The sequence below is a fragment of the Coenobita brevimanus genome, chromosome 91 (assembly GCF_032717465.1).
Source record: "Coenobita brevimanus isolate Jiangsu-jjx chromosome 91, ASM3271746v2, whole genome shotgun sequence".
NCBI classification, from domain to species: domain Eukaryota; kingdom Metazoa; phylum Arthropoda; class Malacostraca; order Decapoda; family Coenobitidae; genus Coenobita; species Coenobita brevimanus.
In genome coordinates, this window is record NC_137044.1 from 18,475,820 (window position 1) to 18,499,146 (window position 23,327).

Here is a 23,327-nt window from a genome sequence, read left to right on the forward strand (position 1 = left end):
GTTAGTGGACAAGACGTACGATTTCACTTGGCAGAAGAGGAGGTGCTAAGAGAAGGCGTTGTCATAGCAGTCGGGAGCGTTACACAAAACATATTAGAATTAACTATGGTATTACTCATTTTTCCCACTCGTGTTCTGTAGAGCCGTACTGTGGAGTGTGGCTGCACATTTTTCCTGTACTTGTTATTTCTCTAACGTTTTGGACTACGCACATCCCTTGTTTACAAAGAATGTGCTAAAAGATGGCCTGTGTGGCTTGTCCGAAACGGTACAGAATTATAAACGTCAGCTGTCTCCTTTATTTCCTTCCCACCTATATTACACATTTGTAACTGCTGACCAGGTATATAAAAGTATGTTGAGAGACAGATGTGAAAAATGATCCATTTCATAAATAGCCACAGAAGAGATAAGTAGGACTACTGGTATCACACGTAGCCAGACATCATTTTCCCGAATCTCATTGTTTTGTCATGTCCCGCTGAAAGTGTCAAGATCGTTTTTGTACTGTGCGGACTCATCATGCACCAGCCCACTTCCTCGTCGATAAGTTGCTTTATTCGGTAGCCCTTTAACCCTCTTTAGATTTACTGATACACAGCTGGTTTATTTTAGCTGCCCCAAATGATTTTATGTAGTTTAAGAGTAACAGTAAAGGTGGCTTAGGAGGGAGGGGCGTGGGTGTGGGGCAGGTGTTATTCATTTGGCATGAGTTCAGGTAGAGCGTGCGGTAGTAGTATTGTTATCGGTGGTAGATGATTGAAAAGAAAAATCTATTGAAAATATACGCTGTGGAGGTACTGTGTTGCTTGTTGTGGCAAATTCCCTAGAAGTATGTGGCCTACCGGAAACAGTCTACTAAGTTGACAGCTTGAGGGGACGTAACCGAGGCAGTTAAGTACTAGTGTATACTCTTTTCACCCTAACTCAGCCCATCTTTTCGTCTTTTTGCAGCTTATTTCATGTAGCTAAGAGGTGAAATAAAACAATGCAGCTACTACACCGGTACTTCCTTTCCATAACGTGACTGACATCATATTTTCATGTTAACCTGTTGTTGCAACTCAGCATTCAAGCGAAAGAGATGGCAATTTTAGGTCAAGTAATGTATCTATATCTATCTATCTATCTATATAGATAGATAGATATAGATATATACAGTGGAAAAATATTAGTTTGCCATCTATGTTTGTATTACTGTTGTAAGTATTGTCTTCGTTGTTGATGATGTGATTAGCTTGATGACATTAATCTTGAACAACAATTCGTTCAGTTTCTATTCATTGTTGTCGAGTGTAGTGGTTCCCAGGCTATTTAATTGAACACCGGCAGGGGAGAATTTTTTTAAGCCTTGTCCGTGGCAGCTCTGACAGTCGACATGAGGATCAAACCTTTGCATCAGAGAGTGCAAGCCAGTCAACCCCGTCAATCCAGTGACGCATTTCTACAATTTATTTTCATCACCTGCAGATGATTGTATCTAACTTAGGGAGGAATTCTGTCAGTGAAGGTGTTAATGAAGTCTTTGTCTATCCCCCCCTGTTTGAAAATTCTGCCTGAAGGAAAATAAAAGTCTCTCATAGTAGTAACAACTAAACGAACACTACGTCATGGGAGTAAAGCAGTCACCCGTGCCCCAGTACTCACGCTTGTTTAGAACGATAAGGGGTTGTCTGCAGGAAGAGTGATGCATGTGGAGGTTGAAGTGCAGTAAGGGATATGTCTGCGTGCGTTCTGAGTTTAAATTGTGTGCGGTATAAACTGACAAAATTTGGACAGATGCAGGCAGGATGAAAGCACATACTATCAGCACCCACTTTCAAAATCTATAGGTAACGCTTCGCTAATAATTATCAATATAGCCTTGAGTTTATAGTCTGGTGTCGTGTTCAGTAGCTTGGCGGTGTGTTCAATGGCCTGATGTTGCATTTAGTTACCCAGGCCTTAGTTCAGAGGCTTCTATTGTTGTGTTTCCAGTGTCCTGTTGGCCTGTTCTTCAGTTCAGTAAACCTAAGTTGTGGTCAGCAGGTAGGGTGTTGTGTTCAGAAAAAGGTTGAAATGTTATGCTAATCAACTGCACTAAGGACCTTAAGTCATTTTGTTTTTCTGGGTATTAATTATCCCCTAGAATATAACACGCATGGGGCAGTCTACATCCAGGTCCTCAAACTTTGCCTGGGAGTTTGACTGGCATGAGGATCGAACTCGGGTTTTTCCAGTTGCGAGTAGGATGTGCTAACCAGTGCACCACCGGCTGTCCACTTTGATCAGTAGGCGTGAGCTCTGAGGGCAACCATGGCGGTAGTGGAGGGGGGCAGGGGCACTGGCTTCTTGACGGCGGGGGTGACGGGGGGCGGTGAGGGGGATGCTGCGGTGGTCAGGAAGGACACTGGCAGACGGGAACCAATAGCCAGGCTCGCAGGTGGTGGCACAGGACCAATGGCCAAGCTCGTAGATGGCGCTGAACCGATAGGCAAGCTCACAGCTGGTGTTTGCCCAATAGGAAGAGCGACTGGTGGTGTTTGGCCAATGGAGAGGCTCACAGGCGTTGTCTGACCAATGGTCAGACTTACAGGTGGTGTCTGGCCAATAGGGAGGCTTGACGACTGTGTTGCCATAGTACCATTCAGTAAGGATGATGGCGACGAAGCTGGAGCACCCAATAAGGCTGGTGGCGATGCACTAGGTCCACTCAGCAGAGATGATGGTGATGTAGTAGGGCCACCGAGTAAGGATGGTGGTGATACTGTAGGGCCACTCAGAAGGGACGATGGTGGAGTGCTGGGTCCACTCAGTAGGGGTGTGGGTGAAGAGTTAGGAGCCTTGGGGGAGCGCTGTGAGGACGTGGGTGCAGGTGTGGGTGCGGGTGCGGGCGGGGGCTTGTAGGTGCAGAGGCCACAGAAGGCGGGGTGGTAAAGCGGTCCCAGGCCACCTAAGCCACCGGCCAGCGTCATACACCTGTAATGGGATGATATGGGTCAGTCAATTAGTGATGGAAAGAACTCGTACCAGAGCATTCAGGGAATGAACCATCTCCTTAATTTTTTATGAAGATGATATGAAACAAGTGAAACGCAACCAGAGTCACAGCTGGACCATTGCATGTCTCTAATGGTTCGACTTTTGCACAATGTGTTCACCAGACATTAGGGAGACATCCACTAATTCTCTGACTGTACAAGACCACTCAGCAATCCTTCATCCTATGTGTCTGTTTTAACCATACTCATAAATTTGTATGCCTTACCAGATATGATCAGTTCGTACTTGCTTTAAGATGAATAACTTATGTGTGCTTTTTCCAAAGCTACTTCCCCCCCAAAAAAAAAATAAATAAAATGCAGGTTCCAGTCAAGCAGCGTCCCATATTAACCCTTCTGATGTACTGGTGGGAATGTGAGGCATGATTGCCATAATTAAGGTAGGGGAAAAAAGCCACCTCTTGGTTATGCCAACCAATGCTTATAGCACCCAACCTTCACCCTGACTAGCTCCTTAAATCGCTAGACCACAAGGTCCCAGTCAGTTCAGGCCTGCCTCATGATCAGTAAAGGGCATCCTACTGGGTCTACACAGACTGTACAAGTGGCGTCATTCTCAGTTAAAGTTGTCAAGAAATGACGTACATTTATTCATGAGGTAAATTACGAGTTTTTGTGCAAAGGTATTTAAACTTTCCTAAGCCACCAATTTGCTCATGCAATATTACTACAGTCATGCTTACCGGCGCCGGGTTTGTCTGTTATATGGTAATGGCGTCACAAGAGAACCCGGAGTGTGTTGAGCTGTTTATTGTAACTAAGTCCATTGCTTGAATTTGAAGAAAATTACATCCACCTGTCACCAGAAAAAAAAAAAAAAATCCAGAAAATCTGATGCAGTTTAACCCGCCCCGTCCCAGAGACGTGAATTCACGTCCTCACATGATGTGCACTCATATCCCGGAGACGTAAATTAACGCGGCAACATTGCAAGGTCCCTAATTTGCACAATTTTCAATTTTTGCGAGCGATTTTGCGGGTGATTTTTGGCACGTATACATGGGACACCTTCCTCAATTCCTCTACAAGATGCCAAGCAGGGACAATGCCTTACACTGCATAACCTCTCCCCCCCCCCTGCACACCATTGCCTCGGCAATTCACCTGTTACCAGTGACCTGGCCAATAAAGACATTCAGGGCCAGAGTGGTTCCCCAATCGATGACAATGTGGAGGGCAAAGTTTACATAGCATTAGAGGAAGAAACAGTCAGAAATGATGATTAGGTAATGTGGGAAAAAAAGGTCATGAATGGTTGATGAGTTAATGAGTGAAACAATGCTTATAATACCTATATTACTGTTTGAAAACCAATATACTCTTGTACTACATATAAATTCGTACCAAGTAAATAAATAAATACTGTTTATGAGTGGATAAAATAGTTATCCTCCCATAGAACTCGTTTTCTTTGGTGCCAGCCTGTTAGAAAACCCAGTCAGGTAAGGAGGTACTCGTACCTGGATCGAGTATTTTAAACCTCAGGTGAGCGATTTCTCTATGAATTTTTGATGTTTCTCACCAAAAGCGAATGTTTGAGCCTAAAAAAAAAAAAGGTCCAAAAATGTCGGGATTGGGGCGTACCACTGCCCAGAAAACGTCAGGATGGGGCGGGTTCAAGGAAGCAACCCGCCCATCCTTGATACCTGACCAGTCAGTCTGATATCTATATCTGTCTATCTACCCGTCTGTCTATATCTATCTGCATCTATCTATCATCTGTCTCTCTATGTTATGTATATTCACTTTAGGAGCTGTTGTGATGAAGTTCTTGGTTAAGTTTCATCAAAATTTCACACACACACACATATACTGTATATATATATATATATATATATATATATATATATATATATATATATATATATAAGTGAAACCAAATCTTTTGCATAAAATATCGTCGTCTGACAGTCGTGAGTTGTGTTTTTCATGATAGCGTGTTGATAATCATACAGGCGTGTAGAACATCCCTTTTATTTTCTTATGATCGATTTCGTAATGCAAGTTGTAATATTTAGAGGAATACTGTCATGAATGGTGTTAATTACCTCATGTTTTAGTTCACCTTTTTTTTTCCCCCTTCCGATCATTCAATGAAGCACCTACAGAAGTGCCTTGGTCAGCTGATGCTCGTTTCCTCGCTGTATCCATCGGGAAAAAACATAGTGAGAATCTGTTCATAGCTTCCAAACTGCGAATTTTTGAAGTTCAGTAAATACAAGCTTTGGAGAAATAGTTTAGGACAATGCAGAAGTTTATTTTAAATGATAGTGATGTGTACGGTAAAACTGAAAGGAGTGTGGTGGTAAAGGCAGAGAAGATTACTCCGAGTGAAAGATTGTAAGTGGAGTAGTATTAGTAAGTAGCAGTAAAAGTATTATCATTATTATTATTATTATTATTAGTAGTAGTAGTAGTAGTAGTAGTAGTAGTAGTAGTAGTAGTAGCAGCAGCCTCAGGTTCAAGGTGAACCCAATCTATTGTAAGCTAAATGTCCTGCAGTCCACCATCCTCCGTTTGGGCGGTAAGGAGGAAGTGCAGTGAAACAAAGCATTGGCAGATGAATACCAAATGAAGGTAGTGGAGGAATTAGAATAAATTAATAGGGAGCAAATGGATCTCAGAAATATGTGGAGTGCATGCAGGGAGTAAATTTTGTTGTTGCCGAGTCAGAAGGTGCTACTGGTGGGATGTTAAGGCTGAAAGGGCAGTGAAGGAAGAGAGAAGAGTGGCTAGACTGGATGCAAAAAAGGGTTTAAATGAAAGAAGTAGGGAATATATTGAGAGGAAGAAACATGTGAAGAGGCTGCTGGGGAGAGAGAGAGAGAGAGAGAGAGAGAGAGGGGAGGGGTAAATTACCTTGGAAGAACAATTAATGGATACTACCCTGTCAAATTGTAAAATAGGAAACTGTTTTAGAAATAGCTGCAAAATTATTTTTAAAAAAATGGATGTGGAAGGAGTGTCAAAGTGTGAGGGATTAAAGTAGAAGGATACTGTACTAACAAATAGAAGTGAAGCAATGAGCAGATAGAAAGAATATCTGAAAGGCCGACGAATGGAAATAATGAGAGCAGAGCGGTAGCAAACTTGATTAACGCTGGTGGTGGGCTGTAGCCCCAGTTTCATCAGAAACTCGAGCCCAGTGGACTGCAGGGTACATTATCCCTGCTGCTGCAGGCCACCGTCCTCCTTTCGGGGGATACGGTGGGAGCTGAAGGACGTTTGTGTGGGAATCGAGTTGACGTGGAAACGAATTCGTTGGACGAACGAATGGTAGTTTATCAATCCTTGTCTTTGAATTTTACCTCACACCATCCTAAAGGTTTAGAATAATTATGATGATGATGTATTTCACAGGGTGAGGCTTGGAGACCCACTGTATGCAGTGGTGGTGTGGATGGGAGGTGCGTCTTACCGTGTCGTTACCTCAACATACACAACATTGTTATGGACGTCAGCGCCAGGTGAGTGACTGGGATTATGTCACCGTCTTGCACCACATCACACCGTCAGTAGCATCACGTAGTTACTCCATTCTTACTGTCTGTATTTTATTTAACTTTCGAGACTATTTTCGAACTGGAAAGGTGAAAGACAACCTTCATTAACCCCATCGCTACAATTGCGAAAAAAAAAAAAAGTGTGGTAGCAACAAGAGTGCAGTAAATTTTAAGTCTTTTCAGTGGCTGGTCATGTGGCATACTTGGTCATAATTTTGTCTAACGTACCGGTAATCTTTATTTAGATGGGGTGGATCATTGTGTGGACCATGTTATTGATAGTATTTTCCATACCCTTGTTTCTGGATCCTGCATGAGCCAATATTTAGGTGGGAAAGAAAGCCAGGATGGTGATGAATGACTTGTGTACAATTTGATAACATTGATTATTGTGCATCTGTATTCCACGCCAACGCTTGGTCGAACAGCCGCACCCTTTCAGCCACCATCCGAAATCATAGGTCAGGGTAATTTTTTGTTTTTTGTTACAGATCATCATTTCATCAGTACTAAGATCACCTTAACCAGAGGCGACAGTTAAAAGTGTGAATCTACAGATAAACTGTTTGGTGAAAGTAAAGCCCGGTCGTGTTTATCCCGTGACGTATTTTGCATCATTCGTAATATCTCCAGACGATATTAATCACTGTAGAATAGACTTTTCCAACCAGAGGGGTTTCGTACAGCAATAATTAGCCCCCACAGTTGTAAGGTTCTCCCCCTAAACTATATAAAACCGTCTTAGTGGGGGGAAGAATTATAAGAGAAAGGACTCGGGCTAAATCGGTTGATAATATTAGTTTACCTCCACCATGTACCGTGCATATTCACTCGTACACCCTCCCTCTCCCTCCCTCAATTTCTTACACCTTCCTTCCCTCACTCGTACTCCTTTCCTCCTTCACTCTCACACTTTTCCCTCCCTCATAGTTACACCCTTCCTCCTTCACTCTTACACCCTCCTGCCCTCCCTCACCCCTACACCGTCCCTATTTCCCTCTCTCTCTCTCTCTCTCCTTCCATCACTTCAACAACCTCCCTCCTTCACTCATTCTTACAGCTTTCCTCCGTCACTACAATATTCTCCTTACCTTACATACCTCTCTCTCTCTCTCTCTCTCTCTCTCTCTCTCTCTCTCTCTCTCTCTCTCTCTCTCTCTCTCTCTCTCATCGAGCATGTCAGCATCAAAGCAGATTTTCAGTAGCCGCAACTCTCATTTTCACCCATAAAGCCTGCCAGCCGTGTGTGTGTGTGTGTGTGTGTGTGTGTGTGTGTGTGTGTGTGTGTAAATAACAAGGGGATAAGAGAAGAGGGGGAGGGGGGAAGGAAGGGGGAAAGGGAGGAGAGTGGTGGGGCGTTGGAGAGATGAAAGGGAAGAAAATGGAAAGTAGGAAGGAAAGGAAAATCAGATGACAAAAAAGATAGAGAGGGAAAGAGAAGGAAAGGCTAGAGAGATGTGACGAGGGGAAGGAAGATGAAGAGAGGAAGTATGGGGGAGAGGAGAGAAGAGGAAATGGAGAGGGAGAGATGGAAGGAGAGGATGGGGGGTCGGAAAGGGAGGAAAAGGAAGAGGGCTAAGGAGAGAGAAGACGTGGAAAGGGAGATTAAAGTGAAGAGGGAGGTGTGGAAGAAGGAGGGAGAGGAGAGAGAAATGGTAGATAGGGAGAGAGGGGAAGTGTGAGAGAAAGAGGGAGGGAAAAGTAAGAGGAGAGGGAGAGGGGGAGGAAAAGGAAAAGAATAGGATAGAAAGAGAGTAAAGTAAAGAGGAGGTGTAAAAAAGAAAGTAAGAGGGAGAGTGTGGTGGAGAGGAGGGAGAGGGAGAGGGAAGAGGTGGAGAGAGGAAGGTGCAGGGTTGGGGAGAGAGAGAGAGAGGGGCGGGGGAGATGAGGGAAAAGGAGAATGGAATATGGGCAAGGGTGAGTGGATAAGAGAGAGAGGCGAAGGGGGAAGGGGTAGCAAGGAGAAAGTGAAGGATGAGAAGACAGGGAAGATGTAGTGAAGAGGAAAGGAGAGAGGGTGAGGAGAGACAGGGAGGGAATAAATAGAAGGAGGAGGAGGAGGAGAAGGGGGAAGAGGAAGAGTGGTAGGGAAGAGGTGCAAATGAGATATCTGGGAAGGAGAAAGAAAGTAGGACACAGAAGCAGGGAGGGAAGGTAGGAGTAAGAGAGGAAAGGATGGGAGGGAGTGAAGGAAAACTCATGAAGGAGGATAGCACAGCAGGTGGGAAGAAGAGGAGGAGGAAGGGGGAAGGAAATGGGTCCAAGGGGAGATAAGGGAAGAGGCGAGGGGGAATGGGGAAGAAGAGAATGAGCAGTGTAGGATGAGAGAGGAGTGGAAAGGGAGGAGAAAGAGGGAGTGGGGTGGGGAAAGAGGAGGGGGATCAGTGGGGGGTAGGCAAGAGAGAGAGAGTAGAGGAGGGGGGGGCAAGTTAAGCATGGAGGGGAGGGTGGGGGGGTAGGTACGACTGCTCAACATTCTCTCATTACTTGAATAATTAAGTGTGTGAGAGGCCAGGCTAAGCGGATTTGTACCCCCCCCCTCCCCACCGCTCTCTCTCAGTGCTGGAATGAGTTGGGAAAGCTAGGAGAGAGAGAGAGAGAGAGAGAGAGAGAGAGAGAGAGAGAGAGAGATGATTTTAATATTCAGCTCCGAAGTGGGAGAGAGGAACACACACACACACACACACACACACACACACACACACACACACACACACACACACACACACACACACACACACACACACACACACACACACACACACACACAATTGTTCTTACAATTAGGTAAGAACACACACACACACACACACACACACACACACACACAATTGTTCTTACAATTAGGTAAGAACACACACACACACACAAAGTAGTCGAGTGGTTAAGCGTGCAATCCGCCTTTGAATGAGCCAGGGTTCAGTCCCGGCGAAGGGCAAGCATCTAAGTGTGGTATTGCATCCCTACTTGAGTTATCGCTTGTTTACACTCATAGGCGCTCCCTGATTGTGGCATATAGACACTCAAATACTGCTACTTCGGTTAGAGAAATAATTTGTTGTGTGAATTGACGTAAGTTCGATCCAAGAATTAGTCAGGGGTTCGTCTCATGCCCCAATATCGTTAAAATAGTTTACTGATTTTGTACAAGACTCATCGACATGTCAAAAAAAAAAAATCTGAAAATACCATTACACCAGTACTGAATGGCCCCGTCCTAGTATATATATTCAGTATGGACGGTGGGTATTGGCGTCAACGTGGTGATATGGGAAGGTGTGTGGCGCATTGGACTTCTGGACGTCAGGGAACGGGCTTTGCAACTTGTGTTCAAATTAGGACACAAAAATAATTCTCTCTCTCTCTCTCTCTCTCTCTCTCTCTCTCTCTCTCTCTCTCTCTCTCTCTCTCTCTCTCTCTCTCTCTCTCTCTCTCACCTACTCGTTAATACCCCTCTAGGCAAGAATACGGCTAACGTGGTCTTCGCTTGCACGCCTTCCCCTCAGACCCCCTCGTGTACGCCTATTCGTGTGTTCTTCGCTACACACACACACACACACACACACACACACACACACACACACACACACACACACACACACACACACACACACACACCTCAAAACCCCAAGGACTCAGTCGCATCGTGCCATTTGAAGTAAAAATATTTCTCATCACTAAACACGCACCCCACGACAGACCGCCTCTTGGAAGAATTAAATAATGTTAGTAAGGTAGCAAGAATAAAACAGTAGATAAAACAGTATATATATTCCGTGTCAGGTAGGAAATGCTGTGAAATGCTGTGGGTGAATATGTTGTGGTTAGAACGCGAGTGGTTTGGTGGTTCGCGTATTACGGGTGTGGATGCAGGCGTAGTGGAAAGTTAAGAGAGTATTAAGTTAGGAGGCTAGATGGTTTTTATATGTTCTGATCCCCTAAGTAAGACTCGCCATCATTTCAACAACTTATTTTTTTAGGTGAATCAAGTTTCTGTACAGCGTTAGAATAATATATAGAATAAATAAATACATATATGATATAGTTCTTAAGTTCCCGTACCATTCCTCTGGCCAGCGTGCTAGGTTGAGTCGGGTTCAGTAGTTCCTTTACATTATCTAGAATCTGTACAAAACCAAAGAAATCTTGCTGCTGAAGTTTATAAGCTATTGCTGTACATAAGGAACTAATCTTTGTATATATATTTTTAAGTGTTTTTCTATTGTAGCCGACTAAACCAGACAGCAGGTTTGGATCAGTCCTGGCACGTACATACTTTAAGGCTCAGAATGGCACACAGAGTAGTTGCACACCTTAAGGGCGTGCCTGGGAGGGGGGATTCCTCGGTCACCCGAAGCAGTGACTGAATTCAGATTCAGTAGGTAAACACTTTTGAGACAGTGGCGTAAATGTATGGTAATCCAAAAGACGAGAATGTGTTATGACGAAGGTGGTGTAAAACTGACAAAACATGGAAGGGATGGGGCGAGTAATGGGGGTCACAGTATCCCCTCCCTCGTGCAAGCTGTTGTCGGTAAGCAACTCGCCCGCTGCAGGTGCCAGTTGTGGGGATCGATGGGCCGCAGCTTATCTAGGCGTTTGTAATAGTAATAGTAATAATAAATAATAGTAATAGTAATAATAATGATAATAATAATAATAATAATAATAATAAAGTGTGTTATAATCTTGGTTCATTGTTTGCAAATGCCAGAGGTGTAGAGGAATTATGGTGGGAGTGGACACAGCGGGAGGCACTCGTTAGGCTAAGGCAGACCAGAGGCTTAGACCACTGCACTCCCATTGCCGCAGACCCGCACGGAAACACACCCACTTGCACACCCAGACCAGTATTCACGCGTGCCTACACATATGTAAAACGGCACATAAACATATATATTTAAACACTACAAAAGCTGCTTACATGAACAGGCACGACCATAATACACAGACGCACACACATACGCACACAAGTACACACAGGTATGCACACAGCCACACACACAGGGACGTACACGGCGACAGAGAAAGCCAGAGAGCAGAGGCACCCGAGAGACTTTGTTTTAATCCAGCCAAGACCAGCCTCCTTTGATGGTATTTAGCTCCAGGCGGCGGGGCAGGGAGGGAGGGGAGGTAAGCAGAGAGGGAGGGAGGGAGGGAGGGAACAGGTAAGCAGACAGAAAGCAGTGAGAGAGAGAGAGAGAGAGAGAGAGAGAGAGAGCACGTAAGGGAAGGATGCAGAATGGGAGGTAAGAAGTGGGGGAGGGAAGGCTAGAAGAGAGGGAGGGACTGAGGGAGTGCGGGAGGGAAGAGGCAGACAGAATGCAGAGAGGAGAGCAGGCGAGGGAGGGATGCAGACAAAGAAAGGAGGGAGGGAGCGGGGATGCAGGCAGAGGGGGGGAGGAAGGGAAAGTATACAAACAGAAGGAAGGATAAAAGGAAGGAGAGAGTGGGATGGAGACAGAGAGGGAGGGAGGGGAAGGGATGGAGACAGAGAGGGAAGGAAGGACAGGGATGCAGATAGAGAGAGAAGGAGGGGGAGGGATGCAGGCAGAGAGGGAAGGAGGGGAGGGATGCAGACAGGGAGAGAAGGAGGGGCAGAGAGGAAAGGAGGGGGAGGGATGCAGACCGGAAGAGAAGGAGGGGGAGGAATGCAGACAGAGAGGGAAGGAGGGAAAGAGAGAAGGTGGGAGAGGGATGCAGGCAGAGAGGGAGGAGGGTATGACGGAAGGGGAGGACCAGGCAAAGGGATAGAATTGAGAGAGGAAGATCTGGAGGGGGAGGAAGGTAAGGAAAAAGGAGGGAGGGAAGGGGGAAGGAAGGAGGAATGTAAGCAGAAGAGAGGAAGAAAGGGAAGGTAAGGAGGCAGACAGGGAGAGGTGAAGTAAACAAATAGGGATGGAAGGACGAGACTCAGGAAACAGAAAATTATTATTGTTTTTCACGGAGTATAAAGGATGCGGAATAATGCTATAAATAAACAGGACTAAACACACACACACACACACACACACACACACACACACACACACACACACACACACACACACACACACACACACACACACACACACACACACACCATGATAGCCAGAGCCAGGAAATAATCTCTTCAGCCCAAGAACCAACTTTTATGTTAGTCTTGCCATCGCCTAACAGTAACTATAGCCAGCACTGGGGAGACCTTTCTCAGTAAATGAGATTAATGAATATTGCTACTATAATAACCTCTTCAGTGCAAGCGATTTCGCCAAAATTAATTAATATCATGTGTATGAAGCCTAAAGGAAATGAGGCGACACTGCATTGGAGTTAAAGCTGAAACCAACTGCCTCGGCTACTGGTGTGTGTGTGGCATTAAAAGATGAGCACTCCGTAGCTGAGGGAGGGCCGGAGACAGTGTGGGCCTGGCTGCTGTGTCAGTGCTGGCGTCTAGGTATAAAGCGCTCCTTCTGCTGCCTCCCATTCATGAGGTATATGTTGTGTAAACTGCTGATTAACGAAAGCAACGATGTCCATGCAATCTGATATTATTTTCTGGACACTCATTTTACAGACAGTTATGTTTTTTTTTTTTTTTCGCTTGGCTGTATGCTACCGTAATTCTCACATTTTGGTATACAAGTGTCTTAATGATGGTGGCAAGTATTCAGTATGGACGGTGGGTACTAACGGTGAAGTGGTGACATGGAGGATTGGGTCACATAGGAATGGTGTTGGGTCTCAGGGAACGGGCTGTCAAGTTTATGTTCAGAATCGCACGCGCACACACACACACACACACACACACACACACACACACACACACACACACACACACACACACACACACACACACACACACACGCACGCACGCACGCGCGCGTGACAGTGCTCCACTCCAGCAGCAAAACAGCAGCACAAAACACATGGATTGGGACTGAGAATGCGAATGCGTGACATTTGCAGCGGGCACCATTTTCACCATCTCGTGTTTTCATTTTGTCAGTAAGATTATCCATGACTTATCATGGCAGCTGGGTAGCTTACACACACACTACACTGTAGGACCTGAGATGGCCTGACGTAGTGGTCAGCGTTAAATACTAAAAACCTCACTGAACCGTGTGTCGCTCCACCTTACTCTTGCGTGGATGTTACGTAAATGCATACTGTGCTAAGTATGTGTAAAGATGTTCATTTTATATATATATATATATATATATATATATATATATATATATATATATATATATATATATATATATATATATACACACACACACACACACACACACACACACAGACACACACAAATGGATGATTCAGTAGAAAAACGAATGGAGAAATAATAACAGACTGTGATGAGATGATAATGAACTGAATACTTTGAAAGATTTTAATGTAACTGATGACCGAGTGGCTGTAATGAAGGAGCTGAGTGATGCAGATCTGCCTGGTAAGACGAACAGAGCAGGCAGAGAAAGCATTTCAAAAGATGAAGTACAGAAAAACATCAAGTATGGATGAGAATGTAGCATAGTACCTCAAGAATACGGTACATAGCGCTGTGGAGTATTTAGTCAGCCTTCGCAGTGCCTGGGTGATAGTAAGGACACGTGAAAAAGGATAACAAGAAGGAATAATAGAATTTTAGAGGTATAAGTTTGTTGAGTATAGTTAGTTAGCCGTTTGACTGGTGGTTGAACGAGTGGTGCAGCATACAGAACACGTCATTAGAGAGGAACAGACAGGTTAGGAGTGGCAAGGTGTGTATAGATGAGGTGTTTGCTTTAAAAATGTGTGAAAATTTTTAGAAAAGGAGCGGGATTTTATGTATCTCTTAGGGATCTGGAAAAATAAGTTCACGGACGGGCTGAGGGACGTACAGCAGATGTGCAGTGTGTTACCAGGAAGAGGGTCAAGTTTAAGGGATGCTGGAAGGAAAGGAGGGGGGGGGGAAACTGAAAAGAAAACCAGCTATTGTTTGCATATGATACGCCATTGATTGCAGACCCAGCAGTTAATATCTGTGTTTGAAAGAGGAGGAAGCTGAGAGTCCTTGTGAAAAAGATCAAGGTACTGAGAGTTTATAGCGAGACAAGGCAGAACGATATGAGAGTCCTGTAAATCTATCTATCTATCTATCTATCTATTGCCAGACGCCATAATCCCGTAAGGGGTGACCATTTGACATTGAGTTATATGTTTTACGGGGAGGAGCACTAACCCTCCACCAACTCACTTGTTGACACGTAGGGAGCACGTATGGTTTGGTTATATGGTTACCACCCTGCGTTGTAAATGGTTTCTTGGCTTACAGGAAACCATTTGGCTTGTCACTCAATGTAAAGCCACCTCTAAAGGAAAGAATAGCGATAAGAAGTGATAGGAAAGATGGGAGAAATAGGAAGAGAGGAGGGCAGGCACAGAAAAAGAATGATAAAGGCTAAGGAAGAAGTAGGCAGTACTACATCAAGTGAGTGGATAATGGTCACCACCACCTACCACCATCTATATCAGAAAAATATGGAGAAAGTGAATTGTTTAGGGTATTTGAAGTGACCTTAGCAGGAGATAGAACTGGGGATCTGGTGTTATCCGTAAGACAGAAGAAAGGGCATAAGTATTACGGGGTTGAGAAGTGTGTGGAAAGAGAGCTCGGTGTCTGTTCAGGTTAAAATGGGGATGTATGAAGGCAGAGTGATGCTGGCAATGCTGTGTGGATGGAAGGTGTTGGATGTTCATTTTAGGGACCGAAAAAGCAAGTCCTTGAGATGAACTTCTGAAAGGTGTTGTTGGATGAGATGGAATGACAGGGTGAGAAATGACACTGTGTTGCAATGAGTAAACGCAGGATGATGGTGATGATGATGATGATGATGATGATGATGGTTTCTTTATTCTGTGTGAAAATTTAGTAGAAGATAATTTAGAGAGAGAGAGAGGACACGGATGATAATGCTGCATTTTTACGATGGAACCATAGAAACTGCAGATAAAAAAGGTGTATTAACAAAGGATGAAGGGAATATAATGAATGAGATGTGATGTTAAGATAAGTTGAGAGAGAGAGAGAGAGAGAGAGAGAGAGAGAGAGAGAGAGAGAGAGAGAATCATTGAGGTACAGAGGTGGAAAGGGTTTCGGGAGCCTTTTGCCTTGTACTGTTTTTTAAGATATCTCAAATTTTTTACATAAACTGTATTAATGGTCGGTGTTGATGGCTATTTAACTGACTTCCATGTCCTCAGTAATAACAAGCCGCATATATAATAATTCCCTAATAACAATGAAGTAATTAAAATGGTAAAAGTATTTCAATAATTAATCGGTACATGTCAAGAGCAATACACTGAATGCATCCAGTATCCGGCATTGCTCTTTCTGTTGTTTAAAAAATTAGCTGATTTACATTATTTATACATATATAAGAAAACTAAATCACACAGTTGATATATCACTTATAGTTAAAATATTTACCTTTAGTCATACACACACTGATTTTGGTTTGCATGCCCTGTCTTTTTAATCTCTTTAGGATGTTGTTATTGCTGCCACTATACGATTTTCTTCATCTAAGGTGAAAATCCTGGCAAAGGGGTGCTGATCTTGAATTTCTCTCTGTTTTATCTTGTTTTTAGTTTATTTTTGGAAGGAACAGTGTTACGGGCTTCTGGGCATTGGTTCCCTCTTTCTTTCATTAAAAAAAGAAAAAAAGGAGTTTGTGTTTAATCCCACTCCTAAGTTGAGTGAAATGGTCCTGTGGTGTAAGGTAAGAATATAGCAACAAGTAGGTCAGGGTCGTGAAGGTGTTAATGATATCTGCAAGCCATGCCACATATAAGCCTCTGCACAGGGTACGTCGCTGGGTAAGATGAGAGGAACATGTGGGAGTGATGGAGAGGAAGAGGGACGGGCTGAGGTGAGGGGGTGAAGGAGAGGGAGGGAAGAGGGAGAAGGGAGAGGGAAATGGTGAGGGAGAGAGAGGGGAGATGGAAAGGTGAGGGACAGGGATGGGGAGAGGGATGGGATTGGGGTGGAGAAGGAGACTGAGGGGGAGGAGAGGGAGAGGGAGAGGGGAGAGGGAAGGAGTAAGAGGAGGTGAAGGAAGAATGGAAAAAAGGTAGGGGAGGGGAGGGTAAGAGAGAGGACGGGAGTAAGAGAAAGGGAAAGGGAGGGCGAGAGATAGATGTAAGAGATAGAGAGGGGGGTGGGGGGATGTAGGGCACGTAATAGCGTTCACGTGGCCGCATCACAACACGCGTTCACACCTGGGCCACCACGTGTTCGTTCACAGGGGGGGGGGAAGAGGGGGTAAGGGGGGGAATGGAAGAGCAGAGAGATGAAGGTGGAGAGATGAAATGAAAGATGTGTAGGGAGAGGAGGGAAAGGATACGAGAAGGGATGGAGTGGAAGAAGAGGAAGAGATGATTGAGAAATGAAAGGAGGAGGAGAGATTGGAGGAGTGGAAATGAAAGAGGAAAGAAAGGGTGGGGAGAGAGGGAATGGAAGGAGAGAAAGAGATGATAGAGGAAAGAATGGAGGAGAGAGGGAAGAAGTGGAAATGAATGGAGAAAGAACTGAGGAGGAGAGAAGGGAGGAGTGACGTGAAGAGATGAACTGGACGAGGTAGGAAGAGGTTGGAAAGGGTATGAGAGGAAGAAATAGGAGACAAGATGAGGAAGAGATAAAATGTGGAAGAGAAGGGATGAAGAGAGGGGAGTAGAGGAGAGCAGGAGGAGAGGAAAGACAGTGAAGTGAAGAGAAGAGAGGGGGAGAGAGAAGAGAGAAGGAGGGAATGAAAGAAGGAAAGAGGGGTGAGGAGTAAGAGAAGGAAGGAAGAAGTGTAATGGAAGAGGAGATAGGAAAGAGGGGGCAAATAGGAAAAAGATGAAATAGCAGATAGGGAAAAGGAAAGATGAGTGAAGGGTGAGAGAAGGAAAAAATGACACGAAAGAAAAGTTAAGATGGACGGTAACAGTATAATACATAACATTTAAAGCTGGAGTGGTTATAAATAGGTATCATTAACTGTTTCACTGCTACATGTCACTTACACATGGAATTAAATCGAGTGTTGGTATCCTGATTAGAGAGAGAGAGAGAGAGAGAGAGAGAGAGAGAGAGAGAGAGAGAACGAAGAATAATAAGAAAAAGAATGGTGTAAGAAGAAAGCCAAAGGAGAAAGGGATAAAGAGACTAAGAGACGGAGAGGAGCTACAGGAAGAAGGAAAGAAGAGGAAGGGAGGATGGGAGAGGAAGGGAGGAAGAAAAGGAGGAAAGAGGAGATGAGAGACAATGAAGAAACGAAGACATGGGAAAGGAGAAGGAGGGAAAGGACAGGAAGGAGCGGAGAGGAGAGGTAGGGAAGGAGAAAAATGCGAGGGAAAAGAGGAGTGGAAGAGAGTTCGCAGAGTTATATGGATACACAGATCACTCAGACCTAGCCCTCCTTTGTATCTGCTGAGACTTTACTAATAGCAAAAGGTGAAGGAAGGGGCAGCAAAACAAGGCTCTCCCTATCTTTCAGACCTGCAACATCAGTCATACAGGAAAATAAGTAGGAGCAACACCGTATACACTGGAAAGATTTAAAGGATGTTAGTGTGGTCGAAATTAGGATTGCTAATGAAGCTGCCGTTCCAGAGATACAAAACTAATGCCATTCATCATAATGTTTTGTTATTTTTGTTTTTCATAGTTTTGCAGTGAGTGTTTGGATATAGACGGTATACTTACAAATAGTATATGTATAGATTTACAGTATATTTATTGCCCGTATCTGTGTGTGTGTGTGTGTGTGTGTGTGTGTGTGTGTGTGTGTGTGTGTGTGTGTGTGTGTGTGTGTGCTTTTCCTGAGTTAAAAATAAATCTAACCTTTCATAAGGTGAAAAAGAGGAGAGGAGGAGAAGAAACGAGATGATGGGTGAGAGGAGAGGAAAAAAGAGAAGAGGAGAGAAATATTGAAGGAGAGAGAGAGAGATGGGGGGGAGGAAGGGGGGGGGAGGGGAGATAAAGGTGTGTGTGCATCTCCCCACCCTAACACAAGATTATCTTCATCATCTCTTTGTCACAGTCTACCCTCACTCCCCCCCACCCCTTCTTCTCTTCTGACCCCCCCACCCCATTCCTCCTCTGACCCCCCCCCATTTGCCCTCCTGTTCCCCTCCCCCTCTCCCGCCCTTCCCCTCCCATCCCCATCTCCTTCTCTCCCCTCCTCCTCTCACTCCCCTCTCCCCCTCCCCCTCCCCCTCCCATCCCCCTCTCCCCCTCTCCCCTTTCCTCCCCATTCCTCTCTTCCTTTCTCCTCCCTTGCTCTTTCCTCTCCTCTCTGTTCCTCTCCTCCTCTCTCGTCTCCTCTATTCTCCTCTCCTCTCCTCTCCTACCGTTTCTTGTTCCTCTCTCTCCCCCTCTCCTCCTCAACTCCTGCTACCATCCCCCCCCCTCTCTCCCCGGACTGTGAGTTGGAGTCATGAGTCTGGGGGATGTGAATGATGAGTGAACGGATGTGTGGCCCATTTTTAATAAATATTCCATTGGTAGTTCACCTAGTTGTGCTCTTTCATGTCCCTTTCTTTGAATCCCCATCACCCTGTGCTGTATGAGGAGGGGGAGTTAGGGTGACGATGATGGTGATGATGGCGTAAGCATAATATCAACCTTGAAAACTTCTCAGGCTGATGAGTGAATCTTGATTACTGTACACACGACAACACACGATGCTAGTGTGTCGAGGGGGTAGGGGGTCCTCTCTGGTGGACAGTAAGCCTCACGCAGCATAGGTCCACCAAAGTAAAGGATCACTGCCTCCGATACTTGAAGACTCCTAACTGTGTCACTGTAAACACACATGACTGGCAGTGCATCATATATTCGCCAGCTGTGGCATGTGTTTAATACTCACATGTTGATCTCCTGTGTTTGAGAGTGTAATATATTATGTGATTGCCTTACACTGTGTCCTTTGTGGCGTAAGAGTTAATCCGGCAATGAAAATAGCTCATCACGTGGATTTCCTCACTCACCCTTTCCCCCAGCTCATCACCCTTTCACACACACTTGCCCACATCATTTCCCCCACTTTCCCCATTCACCCTATCCCTCACTTTCCCCACTCACCGTTTCTTCCATTCCCCCCATCCCCCACCCTTTCCCCTTCGCTGAGCCTCTCCCTCCTCCCCCTCTGAAGGTAACATTTGGCGTCGTATTATTAGTGGTTGTGTCTTCCCTCAGTGGTTGTTAAGTGTTGTCATTATATTCCTACCCACCCGTCGTTGAGAGAGAGAGAGAGAGAGAGAGAGAGAGAGAGAGAGAGAGAGAGAGAGAGAGAGAGAGAGAATCGTTAAGGATCTTTACCAATTTGAACGACAAATAAGTCTCCATAGAATTTAATTATGCTCAGAATTCATTTGTTATAGTCTCTGCCATATGGTCGAGGCTATATTGTATTGGATCAGTTTCTTTTTCATTTTCTTTCTTTCTTCTTTCTTTCACTTTCCTTTTTCCCAACGTTTGTCGAATTGGCGTCATCCCTTCATACTTCACCGCTTCAACTATTCCTTGGGCAGATAGATATAAACACTTCTCATTTTCGTGTGTGTGTGTGTGTGTGTGTGTTGGGGGGGGAGGTAATTCAGGCCCTTTAAGAGGTTTTACGGGATCAGAGGTCAGCCCATACAAATACACATGGTTAGCGAAATATGTCAACGCAGATCCGTGGAGTGTACCAACTTTTGCGAGGAGGTCTCTGAGTGTTAGGGAATTTTAAAAGTCCATTCTGCATTCCCTCGTAATGTGGGTAGTCATTAGTTTTTATTTTCTATGCAAGCTTCACTTTAGTTTGATTACGGAGGTGTTTGGTAGCTGTGTGAGTGAAAATAAAAATATAAACAAGACAGTCTCATAAACGGCTTAGGCCAGTATTCGAAGTGGCATTGGAGATTTCGTAGCACCTCATTCTTAGCGATTTGTTTTACATATTTCACCTTAACATTCTCTGGTATATTAATTATAGCGTGTGAACATCAGTACGAGTGTAGTTTGCATTAATAACATACGAAAGAGGTGGTAGGTGGTGGCGATCACCATCATCCATTCACATGATGTAGTGCTTCCACCTTTATCATTCATTTTGTGTGTGCCCTCTTCTCTTTCTATTTTACCATCCCCTGTCACTTTTTATTACCTCCATTCCACTTAAGGTGGCTGTACACTGAGTGACCATTCTGATTATTTTCTGTAACTTAGGAACTCATTTATAACGCTGGGTGGTAACCATATAACCAAATAACGGGGCGATGTGGGGACTACTATGGTGTCCCTGTTAACTGGGTGGAAAGATGGAAATGCGGCGTACATCCGTGAACCAAACCTTCACATTCTTCCCCATACCCCGCTGTGGGGAGGTGCTGTCTACCGTAATGGAAGATCAGTTGCTTGTACTGGACGACCCTGTAGGAGCGGTTGTTTGTCTGCGGTTGATGTGCTTCACGGCCAGGCAGACAGGGGTTACTCAACAACAAGAGCAACCGTATATACCTGGATGTTGAGATGCAATGTACTGAACAAATCGCTAAGAAAATTGAGCCACAAAGTCATCAGAGGCGCTTAGAATACGTCCTTAAAGCCAGTGAGATTATGTGCTGAATAAATGGCCAAGAAAGATGTGTTACGAAATCTCCAGAGCTTCTTGGAATACGTCCTGTAAGAAAATTTATGAAAACGGCGCCATGACAGAGAACTGAGGCGGGACATGGCTGCCAGATGTCGCGGGGTTATAAAGTATTCCGTGACGTCTTTATCTCCCTCGTAATATCTCGCGCTCTGTGTTGATTAAGAGTCCAAATTAAACGCGTCCACCATGGCATCAGGGCAGTTGGGTTAATTATACCAATCCGGCCACATAAATATCGTAGAGAACTCGATATTTCCTCCCCGTTGGCAGTTGGAGAGTAACCCAGGGATCGCTAGTTTTAAGCATCTTTAGCCAAAGCACGCTGTTGTTGTTATTATTCTTATTCTTATTATTATTATTAGTGCCCACTTTATTTTACCAGGTTATTTTTATTCGGTTTATTCCCCTCCAAGGCTATGACCGATTTTATTTTTCTCCTTTGGTTTCTCTGGACGAATTATTAATTGTTGGAGAGATTTTTCGAACTGAAGGAGTTACTTAAAGCCTGCATTAACCCATTCACTGTTGGGATCACCTAAGCAGAGTTCAATAGTCTGCCGGTGGTACGAAATAAATAATAAAACTTGCCGGATAGTAAGGGTTTAAGAGAGTACTCATGTAGTAAAGGCTGTACAGTATGTAGTCCCTTCAGTTCTAAAAATATTTTCTCAGTTGACTACAATCATATGACGATTGCAAAAAATAAATGAAAAAAAAAAAAATCGTCCTCTGGGATGCTGTTGCTGATCAACCCCAGTCTGTCTGGCCGAGCAGACTCATCAACTACAGGCAAGCAACCATCCCTGCGTGTTGCCTTGTGCCGTAAGTACGTATTCTCTTGCTGCTGACAGAGCCTCACCACAGCGAGGCTCGGGAAGAGTGTGGAGGTTTGATTCATGGATGGACGCCGCATTTGCATTTCTCCACCCAGTTAACAGGGGTACCATAGAAGTCTCCACTTTATCCTGTAAATTGGTTATATGGTTGCCACCCAGCTTGGTAATGGTTTTCTGGGATACAGGAAACCATTAGGCTTATCATTCAGTGTAGAGTTGTCTGTAGTGGAAAGAATAATACAAAGTGACAGGAAGGAAAGGAAGAAGTAGGAAGAGAGGATGATAGACATTGAGACAGAATGAGAATGGGGAAGGAAGACGTAGGTAGCACTACATCAGGTGAGTGGATGATGATCGCCACCACCTACCACCCACCTCCTGTGAGTGAAGCGGGTAAATCATGGTCTCAGCTGCCCCCTAGCGGCCGGCGGGTTAATGAAGTGGGCGGGAGAGGTCGGCGATAATGGCAATAATTTCAATCCCCCCACGCCCGTAATTTGTAACCGCTGCACTGGCTGACTCTGGCCTTTATTTGACAGCTGAAACTAAAAACCTCCATTTTGGCGCGCGCGGGGCTGGAGTGGTTTAACAGGGTGGTAGATGGAGTGTCGTTTTCCCGCGTAATTTATCGCCCGCACACCCTGCCTTGTTTCCGGCCCATCACCGTTTCGGCCTACGCGCTATTTTGACCAGGGTTTCACCACCTGCTCTTCACGCCTACTGATAGTTTGTATTTAGTGCTTTATTTATTTATTACGTTTACTTTTTATTTTTTTTAATATTACCTTTTTCTACGATGGCACTGAAAGACTGAAAGCTAAATTCTCCTTCTTTCCTTCCTTCCTTCCTTCCATTCTTGCATCCTTGGTGCAGAACGGAAACCTGAAGGCAAATTTTTCCTACCTTCTCTCCTACCTTCCCTCGTTGTTTCCTTCCTCCCTTCCTTCCTTCCATCCTTGGTGCAGAACGGAAACCTGAAGGCCAGTTTTTCCAACCTTCCATCCTTCCTTCCATCTTTCCTTCCTTCCTTCCTTCCATCCATCTTTCTTTCCTTCCTTCCTTCCTTCCTTGATGCAGGGCGGAAATATTATGTCTACCCACGGAAATTGGTGTTACTGAGAAGCTACAACAGTTTCTGCCCGACTTGGACTCTCTTCAGATATGTTTCATCACAATAAACACAATATCCACATGTGGTTATGGTGGGCGGAATTGGGCAGTGGGTGGGTGAGGAAAAGGGTGGGTGGGGGAAAGAGTGGGTGGTGCAGAGGATGTGTAGGGAAAAAGGGTGGG

The 23,327-nt window shown here is 44.7% G+C and overlaps 1 protein-coding gene across 1 annotated transcript in view; it reads right to left on the reverse strand.

Annotated features, from left to right (window-relative positions):
* Positions 1–2,267: 2,267 nt before the first annotated feature.
* Positions 2,268–23,327, reverse strand: part of LOC145411899 (uncharacterized) — an 88,273-nt gene continuing 67,213 nt past the window's right edge. Inside the window, exons 4-6 of the mRNA XM_080281871.1 lie at positions 2,836–2,958; positions 2,647–2,757; positions 2,268–2,538 (exon numbers count right to left, since the gene is read on the reverse strand). Of these exons, the coding sequence (XP_080137997.1) occupies positions 2,268–2,538; positions 2,647–2,757; positions 2,836–2,958 (505 nt within the window). The remainder of the gene's footprint in view (positions 2,539–2,646; positions 2,758–2,835; positions 2,959–23,327) is intronic.